Source organism: Pyxicephalus adspersus, chromosome 6, assembly GCF_032062135.1.
Source record: "Pyxicephalus adspersus chromosome 6, UCB_Pads_2.0, whole genome shotgun sequence".
Lineage (NCBI taxonomy): Eukaryota > Metazoa > Chordata > Amphibia > Anura > Pyxicephalidae > Pyxicephalus > Pyxicephalus adspersus.
This window is the reverse complement of record NC_092863.1, coordinates 62,384-79,315: the sequence shown is the minus strand read 5'-3', so window position 1 is coordinate 79,315 and position 16,932 is coordinate 62,384. Positions and strand designations below refer to the sequence as shown.

Genomic DNA, 16,932 nt, shown 5'->3' with positions numbered 1-16,932 from the left:
CCCCCCCCCAGTACATAGGTATACTTCACCTCCCTGACCGCCCCCCCCCAAGTACATAGGTATACCTCACCTCTTTGACCTGTCTCCATTCTGCCTTCCAGGTCCCTTTCTCACGGTTTCCTCCAGCTTCTGAGCCATTCTACATTCCTATGTTGCTGCTCCGCAGGGACCGACTCCTCTTACTCCTGGCATTTTTTGCCATACTGGCAGCTGACTTTTACTTCCATTTGTGGCCAGAAATTCAAAGCAGATTTGTTCGGGATTGTGACTGCCAAACTAAGAGCAGCACAGTACCAGCCATAGAGCCCACAGTCCCCAATACTGCACAAGGAACATCAGGGCCAACAGTCCTCAATACTTCAGAAGCTGCAGCAACAACTACAAGCTCCAAATTACAGCAGCTCTTCTCACACCCCCTGTACCGGGCACCAGAACCCAAATCCCCAAACCAGGACCTGCTGCTGAACCCCAAAGAAGTAATCCACAACTATCGCAAGAGAGTCGCCAACCTCAACAGGTAAGAGCAATAACACCTGAATCCATTTTCATATTGCTACTAAGAAATGATTTCTAGCTTGCTTACAGTTTATATATTAACACATGTTCGCCTTTTGGACTGGTTCAAATATGGATTTAGAAACGCTTGCATTTGGATTTTGACATTTAGTTTTCAAAACATAAAGGGGTCAGTTTATAAAGCGGTGAATCAAACATTCATCAGACATTCCCTTATGGAGATTCTTCCAGGTCCATGTGTTTCCAATGGCAGTATTTAATTGTCCACCAGACAATGTTGGGTGAATGTCTAATTCACTGCTTTATAAACAGAGTCCCCAAAGTGCAGAATATTTTTATGTTGGCACACACATTAGGCATTGGTGGATTATAAATGTATTGTGTAAAAGGACTTTATTATAATTTAGATTTATGATATATATAAATATTTGTATTTCTAGTATTACCAATCTCACTTTGTGTTTTAAAAAGACCTCAATGACGGCGTCACCATTGTTTCTAGTTTTATCAGCATTACTTGTAGTAATCATTTGATTATTGCATTCCAATATTCATTTATTATATAATATTACTGCAATTGTGGCCATTGTCATTTCTAGAATAAAACCTAAAAACCACAAGAGCTTCCCTACTAGCACCGTAACCCTAATAAATCTCCAATGACAATGAATAATAAATGTGAATATATTCACCAGTGATAATCCCCGACACTATCCCTATACTGAGATATATAAATGACAAGTCACAGGATCATCACATGAATATAATATCTCTTTTTATTACGCTACAATCCTTACAGATCCTTGTACACCCATCCCCCAATTCTTTAACATTCTGCCCCACCTTGTGCTCCCGCCAGTGGTAATATGGCTACTTGGCAAAGCTAAACTTTTCTACTGATAACATCAGACACAGAGATGTCTCCTCCATCTAGATTCAGTTACAAAACTCTGTGTACTCTGAACTTCTACAAACACCAAACGACTGCGTCCCATGAAAGTCCAAATCTCTGTGACCCTGTGTGGTCCCATGTCATTCTGTGTAACTCCACCCTTACCGGTCCTGTACAAAATAGTCAGTGTCCCCGCACCCCTTCCCAGTCCTGTACAATAGTCAGTGTCCCCGCACCCCTTCCAGTCCTGTACAATAGTCAGTGTCCCCGCACCCCTTCCCAGTCCTGTACAATAGTCAGTGTCCCTAGACCTCCTCTGCTGACACAATAGGGAGTCTCACTCATCTTGGTGCATTTTTTACAGTAATCTTTAGGCCCTACTGGTCATGGGTGGAGCGGCGATGGTTTTTGTCAGAACACTCATGATACAAATATGTGGAATACAGGCGGAGGCCAGCGCTCCTCTGCTGTCCATGCCAGAAGAACATATTTTGGCATTCTGGGAAACTCATCATTGTTCTGGATTAACTCTTCATTTACAGCAATGCCTCTGCAGTAATGAAAGTGTTACTGAGCGATACAATCATTGGACCCTATACTGACTACAATGGAGGAGTTCCAGGAGTTCCTCTTTCCACAAAACGCTCCGTCTTCCAGTATTGGCCCGGACAAATGGAATTGTTGTCTGTCAGTCTCCAAAGTGATGGGAAAATCCACAGGAAAAGGAAATCCTCTAATGAGAACAAAAGTTCCCTAATGTCTTTCATAAAAGAAAAGCTTGGAAAATCCAACATATAGCATAAACCACTTGTTGCAGTGCAGTCCACTACAGCACAGTACTACTTCTCTTGTCCTGTACCCTGGGTGTAATTCTCAGTATCTGTTCTCTGTATGTATGGACTCTGCACAGTACTACTTCTCTTGTCCTGTACCCTGGGTGTAATTCTCAGTATCTGTTCTCTGTATGTATGGACTCTGCACAGTACTACTTCTCTTGTCATGTACCCTGGGTGTAATTCTCGGTATCTGTTCTCTGTATGTATGGACTCTGCACAGTACTACTTCTCTTGTCATGTACCCTGGGTGTAATTCTCGGTATCTGTTCTGTCAGGATTATCATTGTGATGCTATAGATGAGGGATTGGTGAGCACGGAGCCAGTCAGTCATGCTTGTCATGTAAACATTGGGCCTATTGGGTTTATTGGCAGGATGGTACTGCCCCAGGAGAGGGGTATTTGGGCAGAGGGGCCACAACTGGCTTGTAGAGAGTATCCAGGGCTTTGTTCAGGATTTGGGGCTTGTTGTGTGTTGGGGTTTTAGGGTTTGTATCATTGTACAGGGTTTCCCTGTGCAGGGTATTTGGGTGTAAGATGGGGACCTAACTGTGATTGGGGGTATTTGGGGTTTCAGTGTAATCATAACGCGTATTTGGTTCCTGCATTGGGCTGGCTGTGGGATTTCCGCAGGACATTGCTGGTTGTTTCTTTACTTTATACCAGAAGGGTGACAACGCTAACTGTGATCCGTACAGAACTTTGGGGGGACACCCAGACCATGGTCAGCCCTGATAAGAATATAACCCCCAATCTGATACAAAGAAATGAGGAGGGCATGTTATGGGGGTTGAGGGGCAGTTTGCAGGGAGGACGAGGGGCAGTTTGCTATGAGGACAGCGTGATCTGACACAATTGAGGAGTTAGGTCAGGGTGCACTGGACAATCAGAAGAGAAGGGTGAGGGGCAGCTTGTACTTTGTCTGATAGAGGAATGCAGAATATACGGGGTATGGCAGGAATAGGTATATTATGGTGTAATAAAGGTGTAAGGGTTATGGTGTAATAAAGGTGTAAGGGTAACCTGTTCTGACCATTAAACAATCATAGAGGGAGGGGGGATAGAAGTGAAGGGGCTCACACCTGATGTTTGCTAAGCTTTGTTCTTACCCTTGTGTGTCCATAGAAGCCCTGACCCTAAATAATGAGACTGCCATGGCCTGTACAGGAAAGCTCTGTGTCAGGCAATATTTTCGTATCTCATATAGCCCACACAAACTTCCCCTAGAGGCTGGCTGTGTGTCAGGCAGTGCAGTCTGCACTTGTGCTAAACATTTAGTAAGTCATTGTAATATTGTTTCTGTGCCTCATCACTGCCTTTATATCTTTTATATACAGACGACGGAGGACAAAGGACAGCGATCGTAACCTCACCGACTCCGAGGCCCACACATCTTGGTTGCAGTTCCATGTGGGTATCAATAAGGAGGCACTCTACCCGCGGCATAGCTCAGCGGTGGCCCAGCTCCTCCGTGACATGAGTAATGTGACCATCATAGGTGCAGGTACAAAAAGACTGACATCCTCTTTCTGCCATGAATACAGACAGACTGTACGTCACACATATCAGATCCGGCTACATCCATATTATGTGGATCAGACACTGCAATTTACACATTAACACTTCTCCTATAATTATACGTCTGCCAAATCTTCAGCAAACCAACAATCACTATTTCCCTGCACACACCTCACATGGTGCAATATGCTGCAGAGGTGGTCAATATGCACATTAGGGAACAGATAAATGTTCTGCAGATCTCTAGAGGGGTCAGTGATGGAATAATCTGCAGAATATACAATATGTATCTGTCAGGCTCTGCAGATCTCTAGAGGGGTCAGTGATGGAATAATCTGCAGAATATACAATATGTATCTGTAGGGGGGGATGGGAGGGTGCAATGTTCTGCACATAAAGATACAAAGTTCCTGTGCTGTCTCCCCAGTCATTGTGTCATTACAAGTTTCTGGCAGGATCCGGCTATACTGAAGAGGGAGGATGGGGATGACACTATAGCAGTTTCTTGTGACGCTCTCCCTTATTTTGCAGATTACAGTGCTGATGAGAAGGCTCTGAATGGAGAATGTGACTGCAGCCAGAGTGAGTGAGAAGTCCGGTTGTGGTAACATAGAAATGTCAGCATACAGATAAAGTGTAGTACCTAATCCTTCCAGTGCTCGGGGTGGATGGCGCCGTATTCCTGGGCAGAATGCAGTGCACTAGTACCCCTGCTAGGACGGACTGCTTGGAAGCTCTGTAAGGGGCCACACTGTGCCAATTCTTCTGGCTAACGCCCACCATAGAGAGGCATGGGGCTGGTTGGAGCGGGGACCCCTTGGTCTGGCCATCAGGTCTAGAGAGCGGGTCGATTCTCGCTGAGCCTTGTCCCCCTGGAGTGGCAAACTAGGGGTACCCTAAAATCACTGGGAGTGCTGAACGCTCTTTGATTTATGTGTACAGTCACGTTGCTGATTTAGCACATCGCCTTCATTCTGCATTAGCTGTGGCTAGTACCAGTGTGTTATGCACGGAGCACATGTCACTGGTGTGGTAGCGGTGTGCCACTTTATGATGGAGGATGCTATTATGTTATTTATATTACTATAATATTATGCTATTATACCTTTATTAGCTAGCCCTGAAGTCTTGGGGAGTTCTTTGCCTTATGGTCAGGTACTCTGCCTAGAATCTGTTGGGCCTGCCTGTGCCAGATGTGTCTGACTTCGGCCAGATGGACTCAGTACCCAGGGGGGGGGGGGGGGGGGGACCATGCAAAGGAAAATAATGTGAGGTAATTGTACAACTTTATAGAATGGGGGAGCAACTCGCATAAGAAAGAAAGGGAATTGCAGAAAAACGGAACTCGTAGTAATTAATGAAGGTTTGTACAGAATGTTCATGTAGAGAGAATATGGAGTAGCTGCTCAGACAAATGAGCACAAATCTCCCCAGAACACAAAGGATTTGCTAGGATTGGTTGGTCCCCCATCTAGAGGACGCCCCCCAGGTTAATAAGGGTTACTGGGCTTTTGGGGATAAACTCCTCCAAGGTCTTCCATGAAATCCTGTTTGGGTTCCCTTTTATTTCTGAGACCTGTCTATCAGATGGAATGCCACTAAGGGGGGATCGGCTGAACATTGATACCCCCTCTATTAGAACAATTACAGACAAGTCACATTCGGGAAGCTTTTTTAGGAGTCCATTGCATGCTCCAAGATATTTTTTGAATCACCGGTGATCATTCCATCTGCGGTTTGTGATTACACCTAGATGTTAATTAAGGCCTTCCTGGAGGAGCTCTAGGCTAAGGGAATTCTTGGATCTTTGCTTTCAATGTAATGTCATTAAATTCAATTCTCCCTAATTGGACTGACAAGTGTGGCAATGGCTGCCTCAGAGCTTTCTTTACTTATTAGGCTCGGATGGGGCACTTGGCTCTCCCATATTGGTGAATGGGAAGCAAACCTAGCACTCCGCAGCCAGTATGGTACAATATTTCTGAAACGTCTGCATCTGACAATACTGGATTATTATTGAAACTGGGGCAAATATGTTGGCCAATATAAAGTTTCATTGATGGTGTAAAAGATCCACTCCCCTGCCGTGTTAGAGGGGGGTATATATCTCCGGCATCACACAATCTATAACACAGAAGACTTTCGGCTTCATTGCCGTTCATGAATGGAAACCCGGTCTGTCCACCAGCTGATTCTATGGCACTGGTTTTGAGGATTCTATGGTACGGTTTTTGAGAAAAGAAGGTTCTTCCTTGACTCTAATCTTAATATGATGACATGGATCGGTGTAAGTGGATGTACATCATTGCCAGCCTGTTGTCTATATGCAGTAGGACATTCTGCCCTCAGATAAGAGGAATTATTGTCATCTGGGCCAGGCTCACCGAGTTCTGGGATATTGTACATGCTGGGTGTTGAATCTCCACCTATCATGCACACAAACCCCTTTGGCAATGGGTTTCCAGCCTTTCTGTCTGGTATCTGTAGTGAATATACACATAGGAGGGTAAATATCTGGATGTGACGGAGAAGATTTGATGTCCACCACCACACTGATTCTCTTGTTGCCACCGGGATCCATCTTTGGGATCTCCCCTCATATTCCAACCAACCCACTTGACCGTCACTTGATGATTATGTCCGGGGACACCTAGCGGTTTTTAGATTCAATACCAGATTTTTGTCTAGCAGTTCTACAGACCTTTTTCAGTGAGATGGGGTCACGTTGATCATTTCCCAACTGATGAGCCAACCAAATACTTGCAGAAGCTAACAGAACTACAAGATTACCCATAGCAAACTATGTTCATCATATCGGTCATCCAGATGATGTATACGTAGTCACTTTCCCTCAGGATTGATATTAGTGGTAGTAATACTTGTAGGATTGATTGGAAAAGTCCCCTTTCTTCTAAAAAGGCTTCAGTGTGTCTAATAAAACTTTCTGCTCAACAAATGTTTCCTATTATACAAAGTTCTTTTTGCACCATAACCAAGGCCTCTGTTGCCACTTATCAACAACTACAAAATCTTTTGCCGACATCCGCTTGTAAGCCAGTGATTATTTGATCCACGCACACAGTAGTCTGCTCACTGCGCCCACATTGGGAATCCAGGCAGTAATGGCTGCAGCTGTCATCACTGCTGGCGCCCCCTGCTGGCTGTGCAGATCAAGATTATCTCACAAACTCTCTGAAAAATACATCTTTCATTGGCACAGTCAAATGCCTAGCCAGTCTACTAATGGTGGAGCCATTCGGAGAGCTGCAACCTCTTCTTTAAGGGAGTACAACTTGCCCAGCTGATTATTAAGACAGAGTTTATTGTTAGTCAATTTCCACCATCTTCTATTAACTCATTCATTTCCTTGTTAAAATGAAAGCCTCTTCCTCTGCTTCTTGCTTACTTAAACGACCTTGCAAAAGGATCTATTAGCAAAAAATCTGAGCCAGAGAGAATGGGTAATGAGTAATGATTCAAGGCTCGGGCCTCCCTGAGCTGGTACAACATGTGGTGGCAGAAACGGGCTGCAGCTCATGAAAAGCGGGCATCCACCTAATTGATTCTTGGATTGTCTGACCAATAACTATAACTGCCTAATCCCCTGACCTCGGGAGCACAAGTGGCATACTAGTTTGCCTGTTAAAGCAAAAACCACGAACATTGTTTCCTAACTGGGCAGAACCTCCTGGGAGCCCTATGGACTTTCTCCCATAATTAGGATGCTGGTTGCCAGACATGCTCCATGTGGATATGGGTAAGAATACAGCATTCAGGGTGATTGCATTCTCTCATCTGGAATAAATATTTTATACTTCCTTCCTCTTACCCAACAACAGCAATACTCGTACCAGATGAAAGGATGCACTATATGGTCAAAACATGAACACAATCTATATTTTTACACTAACCTTTGATATGCAAAACCATTAAAGTGCTCAGAAATAGCAACACAGACTTTTACAGGAAGACACTGGAAGGTAGTGTGAAGGAACCGACATCTTTGTATGACCGATATCATGTAGGAGATTAAACGAGACCCTTTCTCCCCTCATAGCAAAGGTGGAAATGGGAAGTGATGTCATTGGTTTGTCAGCCTGCACATGCACAGCTGTGGAATGCATGCTACAAATTGTGGAGTTGCATGGGAGAATTTGGAAGTTCTATGGGGACAGGTGTATACTACCATGATGCCCAAAACATTTGGTTTCATATCATTTGAATCAGGATTTATAAACACTAATATATTCTACATATAGACTTCCAGTGGATCCGTTGTGAATCCATTGAGAATTTTGTGTACAAATGTTCAGGTGGGAAACTAAACTAAAGTATGAATATGTGACTGAGGAGGATTTCCATTACTTCCATGCAGATTAGCTGCACATTGCTATCAGACATGCAATAGGTGACCTAGGTGCCTTACATTAGTATAATAAAACCAAAAAGAGTCAAAGGATTTATGTACCGAATTCCACTGCTTTCTGCCAATACCAGAGAAAGAGCAATGAGCAGGATCATACACTGTGTAAAGAGCCCCAGTCTGCTGTTGTACACTGTGATATGATTGTTACAGTCTGATAAGAAGGATCATACACGTGATATGATTGTTACAGTCTGATAAGAAGGATCATACACTGTGTAAAGAGCCCGTCCGGTGTTGTACACTGTGACCATACACCATACATAAATCTCCTGTCCTGTATTGTAGACTGTGCCTAGATTTCCTCCAACCTAATGTTATGACGGATCAAACCCTTGTATACAATTCTCCTGTCTGGTAAGGTAGCACATGGCTCTCCCATCTGTTTAACAAGGATTATGCTCCATACATAGAGTTGTTTATATTAGTTTTATTTTATGATGCTGAATATTGTGTGAGGTCAGCTTGACATATTAAAATCTGATTTTACGAATCTATTCACCACGATGCAGTTCAAGGGAAGGGCTAATTAGTTGTGAATTTAATTGATTGTTGTGTTTGGCTCTCACAATACATAGTATGGGTAAGGTATTGTACAATCTGATTGTCATGGGCAGCTTTAGCATTTGAAATTTTTAATTTTATTTTGTAGTTGTGAAACCAAGTGGCACTCATCTGAAGTTGGTTTTGCGGTTTCAGGATTTTGGGAAAGCCATGTTTAAGCCAATGAGGTATACAAGTCAGGTTACAAAATTGTACCTGTCCATAACTTTAACATCTAATGAATATGCAGTGACGCTCTGAAATACTAGCTTTTGTGTTCTTTTCAATCGCAAGGCAGAGGAGAGATGAACAAACACCAGAAGATTTCTTTTATTTTGTGGATTACCAGCGTCATAATGCTGAGATAGCAGCCTTCCATCTGGACCGGTAAGTCCTAAAGGAACTTTCTCTCTCATGTTTACTGGCTTCCTCATCTTATTTTCTGTTTGCAGGATTCTAGACTTCAGAAGAGTTCCTCCAGTTGCTGGACGACTCGTCAATGTGAGCAGAGACATTCTGGAGGCCACCACCAATACGGACTTAGAGAGCGTCTTCTTTGTCTCTCCAGGTACTAAGTTAATATTGGACTTTATTGTCTTTTTCAAGGTCATTGGGGTCATTTGTGTTTTTCTTTTCTCAGCAAACAACGTGTGCTTCTTTGCCAAGTGTTTATACATGTGTAAGACTGAGTATGCAGTCTGTGGGAATCCACATATGTTGGAGGGATCGCTTTCTACATTTCTGCCTTCTCTGTCTCTGGCGCCACGTTTGTCTGTGCCAAATCCCTGGATCCGCTCCTACACCTTTACCGGGAAGGAAGAGTAAGTAGCATTCTGCCATGAAGCCAACTAAAAAGGGGTCCTGCCAGGATTATATGGACACAGAGTCCCATAGGTTCCAAGCAACCCTCATGGATAACACCGGGGACCATACCAGTTCTCTGTGGTCCTCCTGGGTGCAAAGTTACTATTGGTGTGAACCTTAGCTTTTGGCTCGCTCTGTTTCTGAAGTGACTGTGCCCAGATGTGACATATCCCACCATCCTCACTTACTGATCCCAGTGCTTCACAGATGTTGCAGCAAAGTGAAAAGACATTTAACTCTTTGTTGCCTGTGCACACACTTACAATCTTGAGATTCTGGTTTGTATAAAAGTGACCAATCAGGTTATAAGATTTCTAAAACCAGCCAATTACAGCAACCCCCTATATGAAATAGTAATGCATAGAGCAGGGCTGCAGCACCCGGAAAGCAGCATATGGATTTCTTAGGTAACGTCTCATTTTCTGGCACCACAAGACTTTGTGGAATTTGTTGTTTTTTGGGAGCCCGGAAAAAATAATGTCAGTAGCCAATTTTCCACTGACGTGTAGAGAAAACATCTGGATGGGGTAATCAAATCCATTGAGCAATTCAGAAAAGTGCTGACAAATCATCATCTGATGGCAATGATCCCACTTCCCTATGATCTTCATGTGTGTGGTGCCACCTTGTGGCAAGATACATCCAATATGCAGACTATTTAATTACCACAGTTTGGGAGTTATTGCTGGCAGAAGATGATGTGCACTGGGTAAGACTTAGTTTATGCCTATTATTACGTCCACATTTGTATTACTGACCAGCATGAATATGTTTTGTTAGATGGGAAATAAATCTGGCATACTGCGACTCCATCAAACAGCTACCACCTTACAACAACCCTCAAAGACTCCTCAATGTGATTGACATGGCCATCTTTGACTTTTTGATAGGTAAGGTGATGCAGCACTGCAATCTGTCTCCTATTCACATTTACACTTGGATCTAAATACAGCAATATTTCTGTTATAGGTGGCTTGGACCACATGGTTATCTTCAGAGTCCTGTGCAAGGAAAATTATGGATGGATGGGTTACATCACATCTAGTCCATAGTATAGCAGTGTGGTGATCACAGATACTGCAGGCAAACTTTTCCCTCTTGGGTAGTTTATAAATTTTATGGCTAAATCCATCGAAGAAAAACACTAATGAGTCTATATATATATATATATATATATATATATATATATATATATATATATATATATATATATATATATATATTTTAGTCCAATGATGAACAACCTCCATCATACACATTTGAGCCAAGAACAGAATATATATAATGTATAACGGTACAGAACCAACCTGTAAGATCATTTACAGAGACAGTGAAGGCGCAACCTGTACATTTTGTCACATCCAAGCCAATATACAGTTGTGTGTTTACCAAAGAAAGCTAGAAATTCTTCTCATAGCTTTTATTTCCATACACACAAATGCATTGAGAACTCTACATATTCCAGTACATGAAAAAAAAAATCATTGAAGTTGTGTTCTTTCTTTACAGAAAGTGAAGAAAATTAAATATCAGGCTGTTCAGTATAATAGCATTGTGTGCATTCACTCAAACATTCACTATAAACTGAGAAGGTTCCAGATTTTCCTTTCAATCACTGAATTATTTAGTTGTCTGACCAGGGAACTTTACACTTATTTCCTCTTCCTGATCATCGGCTGACTCTTCCATCCATTCCAATGGTAGTGTCATTTTCTTCCACCTTTCTCAGGTTTCAGTTGCCATTTTATATAATTTGAGATGATTTTAGCTGAGTAGCTGTTTTTTTTCTGCTCTTTTTTTTATGTTTTTCCATCTCCAATCAAACAAGTGGGTTGTTCTTCTGATCAATGTATGGACTGAGCCATTGCACTGTAACAGCATGGACATTTACTGCCTTCCTTCCTTAAATAGGGGCTTGGATTATCACAGAACAAATGATTCACTAACTAGCTCATTCAATTAATTATTTCATTACACAGAATCGGCAACATACATATCGTGATTGTTAGGTATTATTTGCTATATAGAAACAATTTCCACCCAAAGTGATGTCAGACTGTTTTTATTCTGAACACAGAGACATTCCAGATCCAGCCTTTATGTGCAGTGATTATTAGTGGAAGATCAGGTCAATGCCATTCTATTCCTGGTAAATCAAAGGTTCTTGTTTTTCCTTGCAGGAAATATGGATCGCCATCACTACGAGATATTTACCAAGTTTGGAGATGATGGCTTCCTGCTGCACCTAGATAACGCCAGGGGGTGAGTGATATTCCATAGTAACAAAGCCGGTGCATGACCTAGCTCTGCTGATTATTTCATTCATGTTGTATTGCAGGTTTGGCCAACATTCACATGATGAGATGACCATCTTGGCACCGCTGTACCAATGCTGCATGTGAGTTCTTGCCAGTATTCTGTTCCAAACTGGACATCATTGCTTATTAGGCCATCCAGATAGTTACTCTTACTTGTAAAGAGGACCTGTAACGATTTTGTACACTTTTCTACATAAAGAGAGAGTGTATATCTGTCCCATTAGAAAATTATTTGTTCATTTTTGCACACTGTGTGATATCATGATGTGATCATTTCATAATTTTCATATGATTATGCAGTCTCCAGTTACTAGACCATGACCAGTAAGCCAGATAACAGGACAGAGCAATGTTGGGGTTCATATTTTCCTTATTCTGTGCAAGAAACAGGAACTTTTGGTACGGTTATTCCATAATGAAATGTGAGATATCCTATTTAATGTACAGCCTTGCACAAATAATTAGCACTATATAAATCCTTTTTATTAATAATAATAATAATAATATACCACCACCAGATATCACTTCTTATTATCAGGTAAATGGCCAGCTTTGGCCTTTTTAGCACACATTTGCTATCTCCTTGTATGTATATCCTGCCATTGTAAGGGATATGTGCTGCTCTAATAATCAGTCTCTAGGTATTGGAAGCATGCTCCAATAGTCTGACGAATATCCTGTTGGCGAAGCATCATCTGTCGTCATCTTTCTCTCCTAGGCTAAAAAACGACACTTGGCAGCGTCTAAACCTGCTTGTTCTACCTGAATATCGGTTAAGTGATATCATGAGAGAGTCATTAATTTCTGATCGCCTCAGCAAGATCCTGACAGAACCTCATCTACAAGCCCTAGACAGGAGGCTGGAAACAGTTCTGAGGGTGGTCAGGCGGTGTATACGGGTACATGGGGTAGAGGCTGTGCTGCACCACAGAATTCCCACTCCAAAATATACAACAACCCTTCAATGAGAACTAGACAAAGAAAACCGTGTGTGCAGATACCAGGGCCTGACAAATGCAGTAATATGTATACACCGAAAACCAAATGTGCACACTGCAGTAACATGCCAGACGAATGGTCGAAAGTGGAAACCTATCATAGTTATGTAGAAGTATAATTACTGGTCTGTCATTATCAGGAAAATAGAGATTATGTGCAGAGCACTTATAATAAACTTTAATTCTAGAGTCTTTTTACTAAGTTCATACAGTGCATGATTGTGGTGGTAAATGATGTCACACTAAAGGCAATGTGATGGTTTTCTAGTATGAATAAACTACAATGCAGAGAAATGTTTACCCCCAATGATGGTTGGTTGTCTTCTCCATATTAGCAAAAGATTTTTATAAATTCCCCAGCAACATTCTACTCAGTAATGTGCAAAACCAACTTTCCATAGGATTTGTTCAGGACAGATGGACTGGAGACATTGCAAGACCGATACTTATCCAAAAGTGAGATAAAGGGACAAAACGCATGGAGGGGATGGGAGTGTCCGTCCAAAGAAAAAAAAAAACAACATTTCACATAGCCATGGGGGAGGAGAAGTACCACCATAATAAATAATATTTCATATCATATCAAGCCTCAGAAAAGGGACATCTCTTCATTGCAACAGGATGGGGGGGGGGGGGGGTTCACTGCCATGATGACAGATAATGCTTGATAACAATCCCATAATAGGAACATGTCATTCCTCACATAGCCACAGGGAGGCAGTACCACTATGGCAGATCCATCACCCATGGGAGACACATAATACTACTAGAAGATAAATGGATGAACATCGAATACTTTACCTTGCACTACTGTGCATGAAGCAATGACAATTCCCTGTCAGCAAGAAGAGGCAGCAGCAAACTATGTAAGAATTCAATAATCTTTATTGCTGAACCTGCTTATAGGAGAAATCTATAAGAAAAGGAATATATATTTATATATTTATAGATATCTTTCAGCACATACAATAAGTGAGACTTCTAGAATCAGGTAACAATACAAAAATGGTCCTCTTTATCTGACTAAACGGTACCTGTCTAGGGCAGCGAGAGCTTGTATTTTCCTATCGATGGTGACAGCAGACAAGAAAAAAAAAAAAAAACCAGCACAATATTTCGTGTCACACTGGCCTCCTTGAAATTGGATTTTCTATGAAGCAAAGTTGGCTTGTGTTGCAATATACAAAACTGGAAGCAAAGACACAGACATACATTGAGAGGAGAAAAGAAACTACACCCAACTATTCAGCCACTAAAAAACAGCTGCGCCATTCACCCATCTTCCTATTCACCGACACCTTTATCTTGTTGACGTCCAAGAGATATGAAATCACACGAGGTGAAAGTTGTACCAAAAAGGGATAAATAATAAAAAGCTGTGTGGACTAAAATGGAAGGAGAACTGCCACAAAGCCTTGAATGAGCCCAATCCCAGAATCATCTGCACAACTCTATGACAACCCATCCAGCACGCTGGCCGTCCCCTCATCCACTGTGCAATCTGAGAAATGAGACAAAAGCTACACAATACATAAAAAACAAAAAAGTAGACAGGTTGAAACCAGCACCCCCCCCCCCCCCCCCACCCCACCCCCCGGTGTTGAAGAAGAAATCCCCTGCTCTCACTACAACACACGAGCCGCGCACACACGGTCACACAAGCGGTCACAGCACTTTGCGTGCAGAATTATGGAGTCAGCTATAGTGACCCTTAGAGGGGATGAATAAGAGCAATGTGACTGCAAGAAGCACAGTCCTTCCTACAGACTAGGCAGAATTCCCCACTCAGGTGACAAGGGAAAGGTCTTGGGCTTTGTCCCTGTGTATCGGAGGATGGTGACAGCGGAGATAAAGCAGTGCAGTGGTGGAGGGACAGGGCGGCTGTAGAGGAATTCAGACTGACAGTGACACAAAGCTGTTGTACTGCTGGATGTTTCTCTTCAAGATGTCTGAGCAGGGTCCCAGGACCCGTTCAAAGCGTGGGCGATCCAACTTCACGCATTTCAAGGGCCCACGGGCCACCACAGTGGCTGCTCGGGGCCGATTCATCAGCAGGGCAATCTCACCTGAACAGAAGAGCAATGTATGACATATTACAAGGCATCTAACATATATTACATAACTATTCAGAAGAAATATTAACAATAACTTACCAAAATAATCTGAAGGACCCAGCCGACCAACTTCTACAAACTCCTCATTCTCAGAGCGACGCTGTAGCACAGCAGCAGTACCCTGAAAGGAAACCACCATTAGATATACCAACAAGGATTATTTTTTCACTCCAGGTTAGGACAGCAAGCACATTCATTAATGAAGTCTCACCTCCAGAATTATGAAGAACTCATCTCCAGGCTCACCCTGCACCACAATCTTCTGCCCATCTTCAAACTGAACCGGCTCTAGAGCGTCTGCCACAGTCAGTCGCTCCCACTTGTCCAGAGATTCTACAGGAAAGACAAATATAAGGAACAGCCAATCACAAGATGTACTATGGAGCACATGTTATAAACAAGAGAAAACAGCCAATAGCAAGAGTCATGTCTAATCCATCCAATCACCAGCTGTGCATTGTGTGCTATAAACCTATAAGGAGTAACCAATCACACTCCTGGTGAATTCTCATTCATAAACCCCCAGTAGGGATTTTCTAGCTGGTTGGTTGGATCTATTAATATAAAGGGAATTTGTATGGCTTCAGGTTGTTACATTTAGGACATGCATACCAAGAGAAGAAGTATTATCTATGGGGAGAAATATTTACCTAGGATGGAGACTTTGCTCAAGAATTCCTCGTACATCTTCCGCTTACGTAACGTGCTTCCCTGAAATGGAAGCATGGATCAGTTACTTGGAATGCAATGGAACCAATTCTATCTTAACACAGTGTAGATATTTACCATCAGGATCCTCCTATAACTGTCCCGGTCAATTCCCCACAACTTGACATTGGTTTTGGCTTTCACAGTGGCAGCTCTGGGAGTTCCATAGATTAGAGCCAGTTCACCGAAACTTCCTCCCTCACCAATGCTGGTCATCCATTCGTTATTAACATAAACCTAAAATACAAATCTATATTCAGAGTGGAACTGACTAGAACAGACATTTGTTCCTCAGTGGTGATGCCAGGCTTGGGCCAATTTACTGAATTTGGCATTGCCAACCAAACTGTTAATAGCTCCTGCACCTAAATCCACCATCATGTAAGTTTGAAGAGAATGAAACACTATCAGCAAAATGGAGAAGGGTACCAGATACTCACATCCATCTCACCCTGGTCTACCACATAGAAATTATCGCCTTCATCTCCTGCAAAATACAAAAACAACATAACAATGGTCAGCTACCCGGAGCATTTTTGCCAATCATAAGAAAAGATCCCAATATGACACAAGCCGTGCCATGGCATGCAACGGAATGAATTTTCACTATTATTACAACTGCTACACACAGACTATATATACTACATCATCATCATCATCATCCACACACTCACAAGACTTGCACACACAGATTGTTCATAAGGATTATGCTCCCCAGACAATGTGCAATCACATTATTGGCCTTTGGGGGGAGTCCTCCCATAAAATGTCATGGAACATTCCATGGTCAATGGCTACACGTCAGGTTTTGTGATGAGGAAAGAATAATACGAACACAGACTCACCCTGCTGTATGACAGTTTCACCAGCTATGTAGGTAACGGAGAACATGGCATCGAAGATATCACTGGAAGGGAGAGGAGACAATTAGTACAGAGGGAATTCTCCTATAACTCTTATTCCATAAATAGCAAATATCAGGTTACTCCAGAGTTATTTCTACTGGGGACCTATCATGACATTATACAAAAGGGTAGCAAAGCCTTTTATTTATTAAATATAAATAAATGTTTATTGCCGAGGTCTTTCTTTCCATCTTTAATGTCGCAGCAGTAAAGACTGAAAGGGAATCCTGCCTCCTGTGATACATGTCACATAGGTCACACGCATCACAGTGCGCACACCCCCCGCGCGCATGCATCAC

The 16,932-nt window shown here is 42.4% G+C and overlaps 2 protein-coding genes across 3 annotated transcripts in view; one reads left to right on the top strand and one right to left on the bottom strand.

Moving 5' to 3' along the window:
• Positions 1-13,213, top strand: part of FAM20A (FAM20A golgi associated secretory pathway pseudokinase) — a 17,946-nt gene extending 4,733 nt beyond the window's left edge. For both annotated transcript variants that reach the window (XM_072414016.1, XM_072414017.1), the window contains exons 2-12: positions 102-517; positions 3,580-3,746; positions 4,292-4,342; positions 8,836-8,914; positions 9,021-9,113; positions 9,179-9,294; positions 9,367-9,547; positions 10,371-10,480; positions 11,771-11,852; positions 11,929-11,988; positions 12,627-13,213. In XM_072414016.1, the coding sequence (XP_072270117.1) occupies positions 150-517; positions 3,580-3,746; positions 4,292-4,342; positions 8,836-8,914; positions 9,021-9,113; positions 9,179-9,294; positions 9,367-9,547; positions 10,371-10,480; positions 11,771-11,852; positions 11,929-11,988; positions 12,627-12,876 (1,557 nt within the window). In that variant the 5' untranslated portion in view covers positions 102-149 and the 3' untranslated portion in view covers positions 12,877-13,213. The remainder of the gene's footprint in view (positions 1-101; positions 518-3,579; positions 3,747-4,291; positions 4,343-8,835; positions 8,915-9,020; positions 9,114-9,178; positions 9,295-9,366; positions 9,548-10,370; positions 10,481-11,770; positions 11,853-11,928; positions 11,989-12,626) is intronic.
• Positions 13,214-13,773: 560 nt separating this feature from the next.
• Positions 13,774-16,932, bottom strand: part of PRKAR1A (protein kinase cAMP-dependent type I regulatory subunit alpha) — a 6,086-nt gene continuing 2,927 nt past the window's right edge. Inside the window, exons 4-10 of the mRNA XM_072414018.1 lie at positions 16,574-16,635; positions 16,169-16,215; positions 15,807-15,965; positions 15,671-15,731; positions 15,232-15,353; positions 15,060-15,141; positions 13,774-14,972 (exon numbers count right to left, since the gene is read on the bottom strand). Of these exons, the coding sequence (XP_072270119.1) occupies positions 14,800-14,972; positions 15,060-15,141; positions 15,232-15,353; positions 15,671-15,731; positions 15,807-15,965; positions 16,169-16,215; positions 16,574-16,635 (706 nt within the window). The 3' untranslated portion in view covers positions 13,774-14,799. The remainder of the gene's footprint in view (positions 14,973-15,059; positions 15,142-15,231; positions 15,354-15,670; positions 15,732-15,806; positions 15,966-16,168; positions 16,216-16,573; positions 16,636-16,932) is intronic.